The 17473-nt window shown below is 42.0% G+C and overlaps 4 protein-coding genes across 5 annotated transcripts; 1 reads left to right on the forward strand and 3 right to left on the reverse strand.

Annotated features, from left to right (window-relative positions):
* Nucleotides 1-521: 521 nt before the first annotated feature.
* Nucleotides 522-2406, forward strand: LOC117236656 (beclin-1-like protein). Of its 2 annotated transcripts, none has more exons than XM_033499787.1 (5): nucleotides 522-703; nucleotides 924-1084; nucleotides 1144-1556; nucleotides 1631-2119; nucleotides 2187-2406. In XM_033499787.1, the coding sequence occupies exons 1-5, from the start codon at nucleotides 592-594 to the stop codon at nucleotides 2302-2304; spliced, it is 1293 nt and encodes a 430-aa protein (XP_033355678.1). In that variant the 5' UTR covers nucleotides 522-591; the 3' UTR covers nucleotides 2305-2406. The 2 variants fall into 2 exon arrangements, with proteins under 2 accessions (XP_033355678.1, XP_033355679.1); XM_033499788.1 differs by having other exon boundaries at nucleotides 585-707.
* On the reverse strand, nucleotides 2301-3695 carry LOC117236659 (uridine diphosphate glucose pyrophosphatase NUDT14-like). The gene is made up of 3 exons (XM_033499790.1): nucleotides 3135-3695; nucleotides 2799-2872; nucleotides 2301-2631 (listed from the first exon to the last, which is right to left on the reverse strand). Exons 1-3 carry the CDS (start codon nucleotides 3575-3577, stop codon nucleotides 2474-2476), a joined length of 675 nt encoding a protein of 224 aa, XP_033355681.1. The 5' UTR covers nucleotides 3578-3695; the 3' UTR covers nucleotides 2301-2473.
* A 78-nt stretch (nucleotides 3696-3773) lies between these two features.
* LOC117236655 lies at nucleotides 3774-7033 on the reverse strand. Its single transcript, XM_033499786.1, has one exon. It carries the CDS (start codon nucleotides 6980-6982, stop codon nucleotides 3932-3934), a length of 3051 nt encoding a protein of 1016 aa, XP_033355677.1. The 5' UTR covers nucleotides 6983-7033; the 3' UTR covers nucleotides 3774-3931.
* Nucleotides 7034-7041: 8 nt separating this feature from the next.
* Nucleotides 7042-8109, reverse strand: LOC117236657. The gene has a single exon (XM_033499789.1). The coding sequence runs from the start codon at nucleotides 8008-8010 to the stop codon at nucleotides 7261-7263; it is 750 nt and encodes a 249-aa protein (XP_033355680.1). The 5' UTR covers nucleotides 8011-8109; the 3' UTR covers nucleotides 7042-7260.
* Nucleotides 8110-17473: the final 9364 nt, after the last annotated feature.

The raw sequence follows: 17473 nt of genomic DNA on the forward strand, positions 1-17473 counted from the left end.
AACAAGAGAATCTTTCTTTACATTTTTACCAGTTTAATTTACCAATTTCGTACTACTCTACGAATTACCGCTAGATGACGCGCGTAGTTTGTTCCGGCCAGTTCTAATTTTTAGAATAATATTGGAAACGTTGGCCAACCTGGTTACTTAAAGTTCAATAAGCGGTATTTTCTTGAAAATTGTTAAATTTATTTTACATTATAATAATATTAAGACAAAAAATTTAAATTAAAAATTATAAAAATATTAATTTTACCTCTGTTATTGTTAAAAGTTAATTTCCCGCGATATTTGTGTACAATAAAAGTTTGTTGTATAAAGTATACGTAATTTGTGTGCTTCTTTTTATGTTTTTCTTAATATAATTTATAATTAATAATTTTCCCCAGCATCTTTTTGTTTTAATTTTATTTGTAAAAACAAAATTCTATAAGCCAAACAGAAAATACACGCAGATACCAGCGTCTCCTTGCGGAAGATTCTAGAAGTAAAATCAGCTGACCCTGTCTTCCAAGCGTCAAATGCGTATTTATAAATAGTGTACCGAGTTCATCGGAAGCCGAAGTTACTTTTCAATAACCAAACATCAAAATGGTTGATATGAAAAGTAATGTGAATTTTGCGTGTCAACGATGTCTACAACCTCTCAGACTAGATCCAAGTTTTTATCATCTCGGAGAACACACGCTAGCCGAACTTTCACGTAGGTAATTTCTATTTCGAACTATATGACTTTATAAGTTTCATTGCTTATTTTATCTCTATTATGAAGAAAAATGAGATAACATTTTTCCCCGTAATAGTACTTTTAAATTATGCTATTCTACGACTTTTTATGATTTATTTATATCTTAAGAGTGATTATATTCACCATCAATATTTCATTTATATTAATTTATATTAATTTAATTTTATTAATATAGTTCCCATTCAACAACATGTGGTGGGTGAGCTAGAGCCCCAAAGTGGAAGTATGGAACATCTAGTGCCACCATTCAAATTAACTGAATCTGCAAATGGAACAAATGGATTCATGTTAGTTGGGGACTCTGGGGAAACAGAAAGTTTAAGTCATCATTTAAAGGTATTTAAAATTTATACTACTTAGTTACGAGAAATATTAATGGAATTTATTTGTTGAAGGTACGGGCAACATTGTTTGATATCCTTAGTAGTAGTAGTTGTGCTGATCATCCACTCTGTGATGAATGTACGGATAGTCTTTTATTATTAATGGATCAACAACTGAGAATGACTGAAGGGGAATGGTCAGATTATAATGAGTACTTAAAGAAATTAGAAATAGAGCAACAACATCAGGGTCATGAAGATATAGAAATGGAAACTCTCACAAAAGAATTGCAAGATGTAAAATCTGAAGAAGAAAGAATGATAAGCGAATTAGAAGCATTGAGAAAGGAAGAAATTGCTACCAAAAATGCCATAGCTCAACAAGAAAGGGAAAGGGAAAGGTTACAAAGCGAAGAAGAAAGGTATTGGAAGGAATATTCAAAACACAAAAGAGATCTCATATTAGCAGAAGATGAATACCGTAGGTAATAATGACAAGTTGTTGCATTAAATATACCTTTCATATTTCTGTTTCATTAACAGTAATAATTTTATTTAGCTTGGAGTGTCAGTTAGCTTATGCTGCTTCACAACTAGAGAGACTGAAGAAAACAAACGTTTTCAATGCTACATTTCATATTTGGCACTCAGGACACTTTGGAACTATAAATTCCTTCCGGTTAGGTAGATTACCAAGTGCACCAGTAGATTGGAGTGAAATAAACGCTGCTTGGGGACAGACCACTTTGCTATTAACAGCTCTTGCTAGAAAAATGAATCTCACATTTAAACGTTTTCGTTTAGTGCCATTTGGTAATCACAGTTACATTGAAGCTTTAGATCAACACAGAGAACTACCATTATATGGAAGTGGAGGATTTAAATTTCTATGGGATACAAAATTTGATGCAGCAATGGTGGCGTTTCTTGATTGCTTGCAACAATTTAAAGAACAAGTGGAAAAAGGAGACAGTGGATTCTGTCTTCCATATAGAATGGATCGTGGAAAGATAGAAGATTCTGCAACAGGAAACTCTTACTCCATCAAGTAACTATTGTTTATATCAGTATGATTTTTCCAATTATATCTATTTGATGAATGTCTTGCGTTTCAGAATACAATTTAATTCAGAAGAACAATGGACCAAGGCATTGAAATTTTTGTTAACGAATTTAAAATGGGGCCTTGCTTGGGTTAGTTCCCAATTCACAAAAGATGAGGCTGAACATTAGCTTCATGTTAATTTATGCAAATTCATCCAATCTTGATACATCTCTCTTACACTCATTTATGTACATACACGTTATTTGTAAATAAACTCAGTTAAAGGATAATCCTTTTATTTAGAGTCCAATCAGTAATACTTATTTTGAACAAGTTTGAAAGATATTTGATTCTAAGTTAAGAACAATGTTGAGATTTATTAGCTAAAAACCAGGTGACACCATATAATAAACAAGGTGGACTTTGAACTTCCTTAGAATTGATGTATTCTTTTACTTCTGGGATGCTTAGTTCCACCACTTCGATCAGTTCACCTTCAGATGCAGCACCCCCTCCTTTAATTTGACGAATTACTCAAACTTATAAGGATAAAAGACATAAGATTTTTTCAAAAACATTTTATTGAACATTATAAATTTATTTAAAGCTTGTATCGTTATTTCTAATATAATTTTAGAAATAAAGGAATATTGAAAACAAATATATTTATAATTAAGCTTACCAGGATGTGTATGCATCTCATCTGTAACTTCCACGTAAAACAGTGTATGTTTGCAGACTGAAGTGGAAACATACCTATAATCAACCCACAATAAAATAAATAACTAAATATAACAAATTACAAATGACATATTTATTGTTATTATTATTATTATTTTTAATAAAACATTTTCTACATATGGACAGAATAAAAAGGTACAGCACATGCGCGTATACAGACACTATGACATTTCACTTATTATTTCTTACATCACGAAATAAAATATTGACAACTCTTTACTCTACAACTTACTCAACAAAATTTTAAAATTTCAATAAATGCTTGCCATTAACACACCTGAAAGTAATGACATATTTAAAGGCTTCTGTTGGCACTTCGTATCCACATTCCTCTCTTACTTCATCTTTCGCAATCTCGACAAGTGGTTTATCTTTATCCACAATACCGGCGCAAAGTTCCAAAGTTAAACCCAGTGACGGTGGATATTGTTTAAGATCTACCGGGCCTTGTTTCTCCGGAAGAAACGTATAAAAGAACGCTGGGCGATATTGTCGAACAAACACTAGTTTCTTTCGGCTGATGTTGAAGATAATTATACTCACACCATCATGTGCTCTTACCACATCCCAATCTTTCTGTTCGCCATCTTGTTGGTAATGTATCCGAACGGGTCTGATCCACGGTGAATCCGACGGACATTCTGCTATACGTAATTGTTGCACATCGAGTATTCTTCGACGTATATTTTTATTTTGCTTCTCTTGTGCCTTTATATCCATTTCTTATGCGCTATAGAAACTGATTATTCGATTTAATTCAACCGTTTAACTCCCGTCGGTAATATTTCGATATACATGCGCGCTGAAGACCTGCAGATGCCGCACTCAATACCAAACTGAAATGCGCAGTCTCAAACTTGCATTAGAATAGTTTCAAGTTCAAGTAACATTCATAAATCATTCCATTATCTGTGTTAGGTAAGATAAGAATATATCAAACGGTATTAATGTATTCTTTCCAACACTCTGTACCATTGTTCAAAAAGTTTCTATCTATTCTATGCTGTAATCATATCGTACGTTTCAAATTTCACTATTCAATGTTCGGTTTTAGACGAATTCTTTTTAACTCTTTTATGACTCTTTTTTCAACTTCTTTTCCCTCCTAGGTCCTCTTCTGGCCTTTCTCCTAAACTCTTCCGCTTTGTACGCGTCTATAATTTCCTGCTGACGAACCTGGGTATCAACGTGAACAACATCAGGCTTTTTACGATACCTGGTTACAGCTGCGGGAGGAGAGAATTCAATTTCCATATCAGATGCCGTCGAGCTAGACGTGATAGAAGCATCGTCCTTGTTCTTCACGATTTTAAACTGCAGCGGTTTCATTGGCTCGGACAAACGAGGCTCGGCAGATGTCTCTTGCCTAATGGGATACATCGTTACATAGTAAGTGCCATCTTTCCTGTGAATATGTAAAGTCGGTGGAGATCCCGATCCTTCATCTTCTCCCTCCATCTTCGATTGCTTCTGCATCGACTGGTAACTCATAGTTCTTCCGGCTCTCTGTCTTCTTGTGCCACTCTTTGGCCGCGAAGGTGCTGATCTCGCGCGTTCTATTATTCTGGTGCGATCAGTTTTTCCACGATCGATTTTTACGCGATCGAGTCTTCCACGATCGGTTCTGCCACGATCGGCTCTTCCACGATCGACTTTTCCTCGATCGGCTCGAGCACGATCAGTTCTTTCTATTCCTGCTTTTTCTTCTTCTATTTCATCCATAGAGACATCCTTCGCATCTTGCAGCATTTCGTACAAATAGCGGCCAATGGCACCCGGCCTCCAACCAATGCGCGGCTTCAATTTTCCCGCCTTGTCCATCGTGTTCCATAACCAACCCATGTTAGCCGGGACTCTCATGGGTATGTCGATACAGTCTCTGTGACCGAAGTGAATCCCAGGATAATAATCACCAACGAAGTAGACGTATCGCATTACTCGTCTGCTGATTGGAAATGCCTGTTGTGAGGTCATAATACCTGATCCAGCTACATAGCGATCACCACCAGGTCCTAGAGATCTTTCCCTTGCACTTCGTCGAATCACCGTCTTAGCATCATGGTGCTGATCGTGTATCGATGCGTGTACCGTCAGATTGTCCTGCTTCGAGTGCGGACTACGGCGCTTCAAGTCCCGTTTGGATCCTTTCTTCGTTTTACGACGGGCTTTTGGCGCGGTAGCGGCGGCACGCTTTACACCGGTCCGCGTCTTAGAAAAGACATGAGTGCTACTCTGGGTCGCGCTACCATTATCTGGTGGCTTCTTTTTCCTCGATTTGCATCTCGGTTCACCGCAAGGACCCACCTCCGAGTCCATCAGCGCGGACGACGTGGCTTCGAGCTCCTTCTGTTTGTCCGTTTTCTCGTCCTTCTTCTCCTCCTTCTTCCTATGTTTTACAGGCGCGGTTGGTAAACCGGCCTCTGGTAAAACAGGTATAGCCTCGCGGACGATTCCCAACCGAGGCGGCACGATTCCTCGTGCAATCGAAGGCGAGTAAGCAACAACGTGAGGACGCATATCGTCCATAGGTTTGATGCTACAGGGAGCGGTGCAAGTAGGAGTCGTTGTCGCTACTGCTGGTTGCGAAGTCCCATGTGGTATCTTCCTCTTCGATGCTAGTCGATCTGGAGGCACGTAGTCTTTGCTGATATCTCTACCAAAATAAGGACTCTCTGATGGATCCATTAAACCGAGTCCTGGCAATCCTGGTACTTTCCCAATGGAATCTACAAAGTCTTGTGCATCTTTGAAAGCTCGAATCAAGCAATCTATCCCCAAACACGGTGATTTCATACATTTAGCAGTTCCTCTAGGAAATTTGACATCTTTTCCAGGACAAATGCAACCAGGAGTCGTCCCAGTCGACGTTATACGAGGCGTGCAAGCATCGAAGATGGGAATTACGTCGTTATCTCGGGAAGTTGCTTGTGCCGAAACCATAACCGGGCCACCGGAACAACTGCAGCTGGACATATCTCTATCCTCGCCGCCACCTTCTAGTCGACTTTCCATATTATGCTTTTCATTGTACCAGGGATGATCAGTATCGTAATTGATCCATCTGAAACTAGACGGATCCAGATAAATCTGCTCTACTTCTCCGCCGCCTTTCAATCTAGTTGGTTTACTAGACGAAGAATCCTGTTTCAGAACGTACAACGCAGGCAGGGTATTGTCAACGCAGTAAGTATTGGCTAATGGATCCTCCACGCGTTTGTTCTCGTCCTTGAGTAGTACATCGGGATTTCTTAATTTCATGCAGCAAGGATAAGTACAGCCTGATGGACATATCATAGGATGTATCGAACGATCCTTGGGCAAGCAGCTACACGTCGGCTCATCTGGATAGGCTTTGTATATCAGTTCTCGATATTTGGGATCGTTGAGCTTTTCGGCCATTGTTAGAGTCTTAAAAGCGGGATGATCCATTGGAATACGTGGAGAAGAGTCTGGTCGCTTCAGTAATGATTTATCCAAACCACTTTCATCTTTCGGATCTTTTTCAACCTTTGAACTTTCTGGAAGAATATAAGGACATAGAAATTTTTGAAGTGGTGAGTCCTCCAGCATAAAAGATTTGCCGCTCAGAGAAAATTGCTCGATGATACTGCTTCCAAAACACGATAATCTTAAAACTACGGCTATGTTACCAGACGTTTTCCCACTAGAATCGGTTACATCGAACGAATTTTTTACTGTACATGGCGTAGATAAACCGTTAGTGTCATTTTGTGAAGCAATCACATGCTTACACATACAAGTAGGCAAAGACACTTTTGCGGTTCCCAAAAAAGCACCATTTTTGTTTGAGCAAGCAACGTCTTTACGATACAGGTCTAAATACATAGGTGACCATCTTAGAGCTCTAATCAGGGAATTAGGAGTCTTGGCGAACAAACACGATTTTCCAAATTTAGAATCTCCAGGTGATTTATTATTATCATTTTCTTTACTTTGAGGGACACTTATCTCATACTCTGGCAGATCGACGAATCTCACGCATACGAGTAAATTATCCTTATTAATGTCTATAATTTCGGGACTTAAAGTCACTTGATCGGCGAACACTTCGAGCATATAGAGCTGTTCCTCTTTCGATTTCACAATTTTCCTTTTCAGAGCCATTTTCCGTTTTGTCTTGCTCGATGTTCGTTGCACACGGGAATTTAGAAAAGAATCGCGGGTACTTCTGGAGAGACTAGCCGAAACGCGCCATTAATTTTGCGGTCGTTTTATGGCCAATAAATTTATATACCTAACCACGCCAATCGGTCAGTTTTGTATTTAATGTGCCTCTTATGATTACCATGGCAACCCATATTAACAGAATTCCTATATCAGGTGATCATCTTATAAATAATTCCCTTGACGCTCTTAATGCTTAATAACGCTCTTAAAAGCTGTTATCTGGCTCGCCTTCCACCCTCTCCACCTTTTCCCTTTCCTTTTCCTTTCTTCTTTTTTGATGGTTGTTCTTTTGCCTTTCCTTTCAGTTCATCAAGAGTCGTTCTATCCGGATACTCCGAAATATTCTTAGCAACGCCTTCCTGATAACTAGATGGTACTAAGCGTCTAACGCAGAACTCTCTTTCCCGGTCCTTATTCCTGAAGGCGAAGAACTTAGGATGTAGTTCATAGTGAGTCATGATCGAGCTACCGAAACACGACATCCTCATTTCCATTTCCAATGTTCCTGAGGGATTTTCGCCAGGATCCAGCAGATTGAAACTACCTTTTACCTTGAACGGTTTTGGCAGATTTTCTGGATCGTTTTGAGCCATTGCTACTTGATCACATAAACAACCAGGTAACGTTATTTCGGTTTCAGCAATGGGATATGTGTCCCCAAGGCGAAACACACCGACTTTCATCGCAGTTGATTGTAATTCTGCTACCAGGTGTTTCGGTTGCTTGATAAACAGACAACTTCTGCCTATCATGAAGTATAAGGTGCCATCCTCGGTTGGTGGTGGTGGTTTCACCGAGTAAAAGTCGTGCTGCGTAATCTCAAATGTGGGGAAATCAAGAAACGAGACCTTCACTGTAACTGGATATTCACCGATGTCCTTGATTTTACTCTTTGTCAACGTCAACTTGTGAATCAGGATTTCGACCATGTAGATTTGATCGTCGCTACCACCGAAACAGGACATTTTGGAATTGGATGGTGTTGAAAATGATTAGCATCGACAGAAGATCCAGAAGAAGGTAGGATGATATTTTACATGTATGTAATAATTTTCATACCGGGAATTTTTGGAGGTTCAGTACGTCGAGAGTGAATGACAGATCGAATGCGTAACAATCGAATCGCGAGTACGATGTATGATTGATGACATCGGTGAATTTATACATGTATCTATTTATTCCTACAAATTCTCAGCATCATCGAGTTAGCGCGTCGATGGATTATCTCTTACGACAATTTTCTCCAAGGGGAATCTAAACACCGATACACCAATGACTCTCTTCCTATACTTCGCTTCCGTGTCTATAGATATCCCATCATCAGTCTACCGATAAAAATCGCGTCGACGTATAGTCACGTATATCCCATCTAGCATACGCGACCGTACAGCGTCTCTAATTCCATTGGCAGTTATTACTTAGCTCCCACAGTGGTGTATACTTAATCTTGCGCCGTGAAACAGCTTGCCAGAACCGTTACGAAAATCTAAAGGGAAGCCTCGTCGCAAAACCGCCACTTTTTTTGCTAGCCGCGTGATAATCCCGCTACTCGGTGTCGTCGAGTGTATCCGAAACACCGCGTAATCCCAGGTAGCTCTACACCTTTTACATCCCTATTCTTTCTCATCAGCCCGTGATAATCCGTAATCGCCGCCTGTTCGCGAACAAGCTGACCATTTGCGTCCGTTGCAACCTGCAGTCATAGGAACCGCGCGATAGTTTCCTTTCTCCTCGGAAGCTAAGACTTTCAGAAGATGCCGAAATGTGAAACAACAACCTTGGAACAATTCGTTCCATTCCGTGGCCGCGGTTTCTGTTCTGGACTCTGGCCACCGAAAGCGACCGACTGGGCCAACGTTAGGACCAGCCGAACACCGAGGGCCGAAGTATGCGCTAATTGGTACGGGTGCACGCACGCACACACGTGAAAGAAGACTCGAATCCTACGTAAAGATCGAGGCAGCCGGAAAGGGGCGACCCAGTCGTATGGTCGAGGAAGGCTTGTAAAGCGAGAACGGAGAGAGAAGAGATATCGTGAATGCGCCGTGGCCTCTGGTTCGGAAGACGCTCTGGAAGCCGACCAGGCAGAAGTAAAATTCCGGACCGGGCGACACGGCGGCTCGTTAAAATGCTTCTGGGGGTTTCGGGCGCGGGACGCTTCAGGTAATTGGCGATTAGCGATTAAAACGAACGAACATCTCTTTCTCTCTTTCTACACCGTTCAAAACGCGTCGTCTTCTTGTCGCTGCCCTTTTCTTCACTGTCCCCAACCGCGTGGACAGAGTAACGTTCGTATAAAGCGCCTTTTATCGACTCACCTTAGAAAAGGAGAAAAAGAAAGGGGGAAAGAGGTCTCTGTGTAGATTGGCCGATTTTATCTTCTACCTGGCAACGATGACACTCGACCAGGCCGTTTTTGAAGCTTCTTTTCTCTGGTCGCGAGACCAGGGAGACGGAGAATGGCGTCCTTAATCGTGCGACTCGAGGCAACGATGATCACTTTCCGGACGGGATTGGGAGACATTTCTTGCTCGCTTGCCTGGGAATCCAAGCGGGCCGCAATCCGCGCGAACGGTTACCGGCATCCGGATGACCGGAAATAAATACCGAACTGGCTGGCCACTAATTTGATCGTATTTAGCCTCAAAAGGGGGCTTGTTAAGCCGAAAATTGGTCGCCAGACGTCCACTGTTTTTAATTGCGTTTTATGGCCACGGTTATTAATTTTCATGCTGCTTTTTAGAACGGTACTAAAATTCTCATGGTATCGGTTCTGCTATCAGCTTGTGTCCAAAAAAAATAATAGTATTTATTTTTGCATCGGTACAGCAGGTATATGGAGTGTTAAAAAAAGGGTGCTTCGGGTAATATTCTGTCTGTAATATATAAGAGAGCTTGTACAGTATATAAATTGAAGAGTTAATTGGTTCGAAGTAAAAACACATTTTACGCTTCGATAATACAAGTTGCCGAAGTCTTGTTAGGGATTATATAAGATACTGGTTTTCTCTCTTTATAATCTTAAACTTGTGCACGATTTTAAATACGATGCCAGGAAAGATTTCAGCGTTTGTTCCGTAATAAATAGCACCATGCCTTTATAAAATTTACACAGAAAGTTCTGCAACACATCGTAAAACAGGATCATAACTTCATATATCCAACAACTTTAAAAACGATAAGTAACAGTTTCCGCAACCATACTATTCGAATTCCTTGACACATTTTAGTCTGTTTCGGAGTCTATAAAGAAATTACACATGATCGCTGTCCTGGTTATAATGTTGACTGCGATTAAATCGTGGTAGAAACCGGAGGACGTGCACGCCTGCTATTTACTCAAGATTCTCGCGGGATTGCTTTTGTTCGCGGCTCGGTATCAACGATCAGAATTATATAGCAAAAACGGCGAGCTCGAGTGAAATTAAATGCCGTGCGGCCACTTAAGGATCGACCATTGTGATTTGCGATTTTTTCCACGGTAGCGGTCTCGAATCCAGTCAGGTTAATTTGCCTTCTCGCCGATAACCGTTATTTCGGTATTGCTCGAAAGCGGTTACCCTTGTCCCGACGTCCGGTATTGGGATTAGTCATCTTGCTAATCCATGATGAGCCTGTACACGCAAACGATTTGCTCATTTATACATACATGGATAATATACATAGATGATGTTGATCATTATCCTCAAACATATCGATTTTCGATCTGAACACTGTAGGTATGATTTGTACATTCAATACATGTTTATGATTGGTAAGCCAACATTATTTGATTAACATATTGCTACTAATTTTAACATGGAGGATATAGTATTATATTAGGGTATTTCAGAAAATATTGCACGCTGCGGAATGTTGCTGTAGCGTCTATAGGTAGTTATTTACATGAAGCATATGTAGTTTCTTACATTAATAGAAATTTTTCTTTCTGTTTATATTTCCACTTTTCAGTTAGGAGAATTTTATATATCTAGTATTTTATCATATTTTCTTACAGAATCTTTATTACATTGCAATGCAGTTAGCAACAGCTTAAACATTTTTGCCTCGATAGTTATTCACGTTCGTTTATTCAATTTATATTTTATAATCTATCGAATCATTTGTCGTCCGATATCCAGCGGTGCATTCATTTATTCAGCATCCAGAGGGACGCGTGGCCTCGAAGCAACTCGTTGAAACCTTGATAGCGCGCGAAACAATCCCACGACATTATTTCCTCTGCAGAGCTCCCCGTTTCCAGTTGTTCTTGGGCTTGCTCGCGCGCGCGCGCCCACCGCTTCTACGTACTTGTTACTGTGCTCGCCGCGGAATACTGTTCCAACTGGCGGGTTCATCGGCAATTTGAATAATTCTCTCTCGAAAGGAACGGTTTCTCATCTCGAATTCGCCTAACGTCCGATGTTTTTGTTGCACCGGTCGGCTCGCTTGCTATTTACCTCGGAATGCGAGTGCTTCTGCTCCACGCCACTTCGTAAATGTTCCATTCCCACGGAGAAAAGTCCGCGAAGCGACTCCCTGATTCTGCCATCCGATTTCCGTTTTCCAAGTAAAAGTCTGTGAGTGTCCCCATTCAGGGTCCAACTTTCATTAAGACCAACGAACATTTACTTCCTTTGTGTAACATCCGTAAATTGACCTAATAGAAGAGTTGTCTACAGAACAATGTAGTGTCTCCTAAAATATCCCAGACAAATGGGGGGAGAAGAACAAAAGGACAGAAGCAAACTATCGACTCTCCGAATCTGTTTGGCGATCGAAATATCGCGTGCACAAGAGAGTTTCAAGGGAGTCTCTTTGGTTAAATCGATCTACTACGTTGATCTTCAGCGTGAAGAGCCAGGTTCGCGAAACCAGAGAGACCCTCTTCTCCGATTTTCGATGATCTAGATCTGGGTAGCACCAGGAAGCCAGGACCGAAGGCAAAATTACCGGTGCCAGTGGAAGGAGGCCTCGTTCGCTCGCCTCCAGAGGTCAGAGGGCGATAGCGGTACCTTCTTCAGAGCCAAGGAAGGCCTCATCCTCCACGTCCTACCACCTATCGTGCTAGTATGCATTGCACGCTCCAGTACGAACGTTCCTCGAGCTCGTGCTCGCGCGCATCCATATACACATGTACATGCAGATTCTTCTGCACACAAGTACAGACGGAACACACGGACCTGTTCATAGAGCAGGAGAAAAGTGGTCGTGCAACGAATGCTAAAGGATGGCCGGCGGCGGCGAACCAACTGTGCTGGAACAGAGGGCATGGAAGAAGGAGCGAGGGGGATGGGAGATGCCGGAGAACAAGGAAGAATCAACCGGGAGGATATTAGAAGGCACTCTCCCGCGGCGCTAGACGAAATTTGTCAAACAACCCAGCGGACCCCAATTTGTTCTGCTGCGTGTCTTTACCACGATGAAAGAGCCGTAGGTGGTTCTCTGAGATCCTTTCGCTGCACGATCGGTGGATGGTCGTTATCGTTGCTACCAATGATCTTATTAGGTTATTAAAAGCTCGAGAATTAATATCGTGTCTCTAGCTCGTTCGATACATTTATAAATCTTCCGATACCGATTGGTTCCTTTGTTCTGTACAAAAAGATACGTGCTACCGTGAAACGAATTAAGAATCAACGTTGAAGTCCACGTCATGTACCTATTTTTATCGCACACCGTTTAATCAAGATCCGAGTAGCTCGATTAAAATCATGACGTTATCAGGCGTAATTAGGCGACGAAAATAATGTTAATCAAGAGAATATCATACATACGGACGTATACATATACATACAAAGGAAGATACGGAGGGCGTAACACGCCATGTTATTTCAATTTGCATGGTGGCGAGTAATCGCGTTCCCAGAACTAATTTAGCCGTATCGGACGGGGGACACGGTCTGTGATCGTAAGCCAGATAACGTTGCAGATGATTATCGGACGGCGCAATTTCTTGCTCGCCGGAAACCGTAAGTAAACGCGCTAAGCCGCGCGTCAGATGGCCGCTACAAATTAACAGCCAGTTATTTACCGCTTGACACTGTTCAACGTCATAAACTTCAGCCCGCTACCATTCTAGACGTTCCCCGGTTTACTTCATTGTATGGTAATCCTTCACGAAATATGGAGAGGAAAAAGAAGAGTAAAAAAAGTGAGAGAAATCGTTATGCAATTCTCACCGAGTTGTTTTCTCTGACTGTTGGATCCATTCATATACAGTAGTCGTAGAAAGAGCAACGCTACGACGTGTGTAGGATATATCCATCTGGAGATAACATTTCCAGATTCTCATTCGATTGCGTCACAAATTAACAGAATTAATGAGCAAAGCCGCGACCGTGACTCGTGACAGCAGTCACCACAGTATTCGAGAGATGAAAGGATGATCACGTTAACCCCGACGTTTGTTTTACGACGATCTCTCGTGACCGGTTAACTTGGACGTGTAACAATCATTTTCGTCGGAACGCTCCAAAAATGTTATCGGCGAAATGAATTGGGCAGTTTTTATCTCAAGGTCAATTCGTTCAGCCTCGCCTCTAAAGGGAAATTTTGGTCGGTCGCTAAAGACACGGAGGTGAACGAACTCCATAGGTTTCCTGATATTTTTCTAGAAATTTTAATTGGACTATCAGCTATAGTGAAAGAAATGTACGGGGAAAAATCGAACAATCTTGCCAAGAAATCATTGCAATCGCTGTAACATGCTGTCAAGTACGATTGTTTAGGACAGAGAATGGTATTGGAATAACTGTTCAATCCAAAGAAAGGCGGATAGAAAATGTTTGAATTTCTTTTAGGCGGTTTGGCGTCATTCGATACCACAAATCCGTTTTTACCACGGCGATCCAATTGATTCCTGGAAGGTAACTGTTATGATTTCCACTCGTTGTTACCGTGCTTCTTCAGCAGAGAAGCGTCGCGTTTCTTTTCGTACCTTCGAAAGAATATCGAGAAGATGATTATTTGCTTCACCAACGATGGCTAGTGTCAATTCTTTCGACTTTGAGCTTCCTTGCTTTGAGCTTCCTCGTATTGAGAAACCTTTCAATCCTCGACAGCCAACGAGATTTCAAGGATCTCGTAATGAAATTAACACTTTTTGCATACGAACACTTTTTCCAGAAACCAAGGACTTCCGTTCAACGATCGTTTGAGTTTCTCGCGTAAATATAATACGTTCTAGAAATTATGCGGCCTCACCGGGCCGTGTATGCACGTGCAGCTCGCGTTTAAATCGTGTAACCTATCGGAAAAGATCGTTACCAGGAACCATAAGAGCTCCAGCCACGTCGGCACGAGACACGGGATGAATCTTCAAGAACCGGGTTAGCAACGACCGTTGAGCGGCCGGTGAAGTGCAAGCCGGGATCCAGAGACGAGAGGCAGTTTGCCAGAGAAAACGGCCGAGCACCCACTTCGAGAACCTCTAAAACACTTTAAAGGGGAATGAAACTAGTCGTAAGGGAATATAGACTATCGTTGCCAGCGTAACCACAATGGTGCAAGTCTTGGAAACGGCACCACCGACTGGGCCTCAGCCATGGAATACCTTATCCATTAGACTATTATTTAGACAATGTCTTAAAGGCCGGTGCCTCGAACGGCCACAGCCTGTAACTTCGCCTGCGGGCAACTTGTAATTTGAAAATTACCGCGGTACCCTTCAGCCGCGTGAAATTAATATATCCGATGCGTTCGGATTATTTGAAGAAATTGCGGTCGGGCTGGCTACAGACGAAGCGTATTCTCGCGCGTTTTCAAGCTCGTTACGCAACGATAACGGAGCTCGTCGATGGATACGTACATTCGTCGATGACACGACGTATTCCTACGGAGATACAGTTAGGAAGTAGTAGCGGAGCTGATGACAAAAATCGTATCGCGCAGCGTCATGAATTCCTCTGTCCGCGGCTGGCAGAAAGTTAATTACAGCCGCAAGTGTTTCCCCTAACGAGGCAACAGCGACGAAGCACAAGTAAAGTTGAAGTACGGTGCCGGTAGCTAAGAAATTCACGTAATCCTGTGCGTTCGTCGATGAACGCGCGATTAAATTCCGGTTACTGAATAGAAGTGGAACGTAGGTTAATCGTAGTCGGGAGAAATTAAGTGGCTTGACCGGGTACCTGATTCCTATGGTGGAACGATCGATTCTTCTCTCTCCGCGGAGTTATACCACTCGTCGCGTAGGACTCTACACGTTCCCGCATGATTAAGCTCTTCCGATCGCGGAGGTCGTGATCACGAGCCGCTCGATCTATGTATGCGCTCGCCTCGAAAATCAGGGCAAGCTACTTCTTCTCGCGGGAACGTCGCGGGAACTTACGTCGACATCTACCTCACGAACAGTATATCGTCCTCCTCTCTTATATTCCCAAGAACCCGTTCTTTGCCGCGATGTCAACCTCCGATCCGAACCTCCTAACCACCGATAACCCAAATCTATCCTGATAGCCGCGAGAGATGCATCTATCCAGCGGGTGAAGTTAAACCGTCGGGAACTCCCATTGGTCATCGTCTTGGCTTTTACTAACGAGAATGACTAAGAATAGACGACTACGAAGGATCCTGGACAGTTGAGATGAGACGCGAGGAGAGGCAACGAGACGCCGCCGCGCCGCCGGAGTGAAGCCGAAGTGAAGCCGGAGAAGAGCGAGTAGGCAAAGGGAGCCGGGTTAGGTAAAGCACAAAGGTAAGAGAGAAGGGAGGTAAAAATGTTTGGAGAAAAAGAAAAAGCGGGAAGATAGGAAAGAGAGAAAGACGGAGAAAGATGAAGTGAGGTGAAGGAGGCGAAGGAGGCAAGAGGAGAACGAACAGGGGGCGGGAAGGGAAGAGGGAGTGGACCACGTTGAGGTCGCGACCCGTAGCCCGCAGGCCTCAGTGAAAGGCCCAACGGCGATCCGCATCCGCGGGGCCCTGAGCAATCGAGACAGGCAACCTCACGAGAGACCAAGCGAAACCGAGACGAACGGCGAGCCCTGTGCCGAGGCACCGTGAGCCGTTTCTTAAGATCGCGTTCTTCTTAGCGAGCCCACTGCCATTATGGCGCACTTAAAGTGGCAATCGTGTGGAAGGCAGCACCGCCGCGCAATGGCCACGAGTTGCGCAACCTTCGGTGACCCCACCCTGTGAAACCACATCGTGAATCGAGTCCTATGAAGAAGCAAGTGGTTCTATGTTCGATAACTAATAAATTGCTGATAACTGGATGGCGACGAGTGGCTGGCTACGTTGTACAGGAGATTTGTAATAGGGACGATGTGGATGATTAATGTATTTGAGAAAAGAGGGAGAGTTGTTTGTAAATTTAGTACCAGCGATTGTTAGTAGCAGAATTATTTTTCAGCAGTTTTTAACTACAAGGGAACAGATATGATCAGTGGTATTACTATAACATCTAATTTATGTAATTGTGCTTCAACTTAAGTAAGCTTCTATTTCCTGTCTTCATTGTAGTAATTATACAGCGAAAAATATAGAAGATAGTAACAAAGTAGTATAACCAACTAGAGAAAGACTAATTTATTTCCGAAATATAGCGTTTCGTTATTTAACATAAGTATTTTAAAAAATGTTTCGATATTATTTTATATATAATGTAAAGTTTTGTAGGATAAGTATCTCAGCAACGAAATACTAATTTATTTTTTAAACGTAGAATCTATATTTTATCACCTAAGGTTAAAGTTCCCATAAAAATAATAGCATTCTCCAACGTCGTTTTGCATAGAGTGTTCATTTCTTGCACAGACAACCCTAGTTCTTCATAGCAGTCAAGTCTCTCCCGGTGGCTGAGGGTCCGAACAATCACGAATACAGCTCTGATCGAACGATAATTGGATAGATTACGCGGAACCTCCTCCAACTCCGATAGCATCTCGTTTATGCGCCCGTTTTATGTGTTATACAGCCCGTGGTCCTCCGCACCGTGTACTTGACTACAATACGTTTACAGGATCAGTGTCTACAAACACGGTACGGTGATCGGTGTGAGAACATTTTTGCTTGTTGCTAATGCTTAAGAACCATAGAGAATGATCGCATTGCCTCCTTAACTTCCGACTCAGTCCGCTGCTGTATTTGGCACTTCTACTTTCTCATTCACTTTTGAACATTCTTGATTCATTATATATTCTTTAACAACAAAAATAGCTCGATATTCTATATTAATTTTCTCAAAAATAACTAGGTCGCCTTTTGTGCAACACGCAAGTTTCATTAAAAAGTTTCGAGTGAAAGATTTTCTTAGAATTAATTACTTCCTCGGATATTTTCTTTATCTCGTTTGATATGAACTGCAATATTTTTAAACTAATATGCACATTACCATTATATCATTATTATTAAGTTTGTAAAAAGTGGCACTTCAGTGTAAGATATGCCTGAAACATGGTTAAAAATAGTTGGAACGAGATTCTTCAAGTAACTCGCGCGAAATGGTAATTC

This window comes from Bombus vosnesenskii, unplaced genomic scaffold (assembly GCF_011952255.1).
Source record: "Bombus vosnesenskii isolate JDL3184/JDL3185 unplaced genomic scaffold, Bvos_JDL3184-5_v1.1 scf7180000013351, whole genome shotgun sequence".
Lineage (NCBI taxonomy): Eukaryota > Metazoa > Arthropoda > Insecta > Hymenoptera > Apidae > Bombus > Bombus vosnesenskii.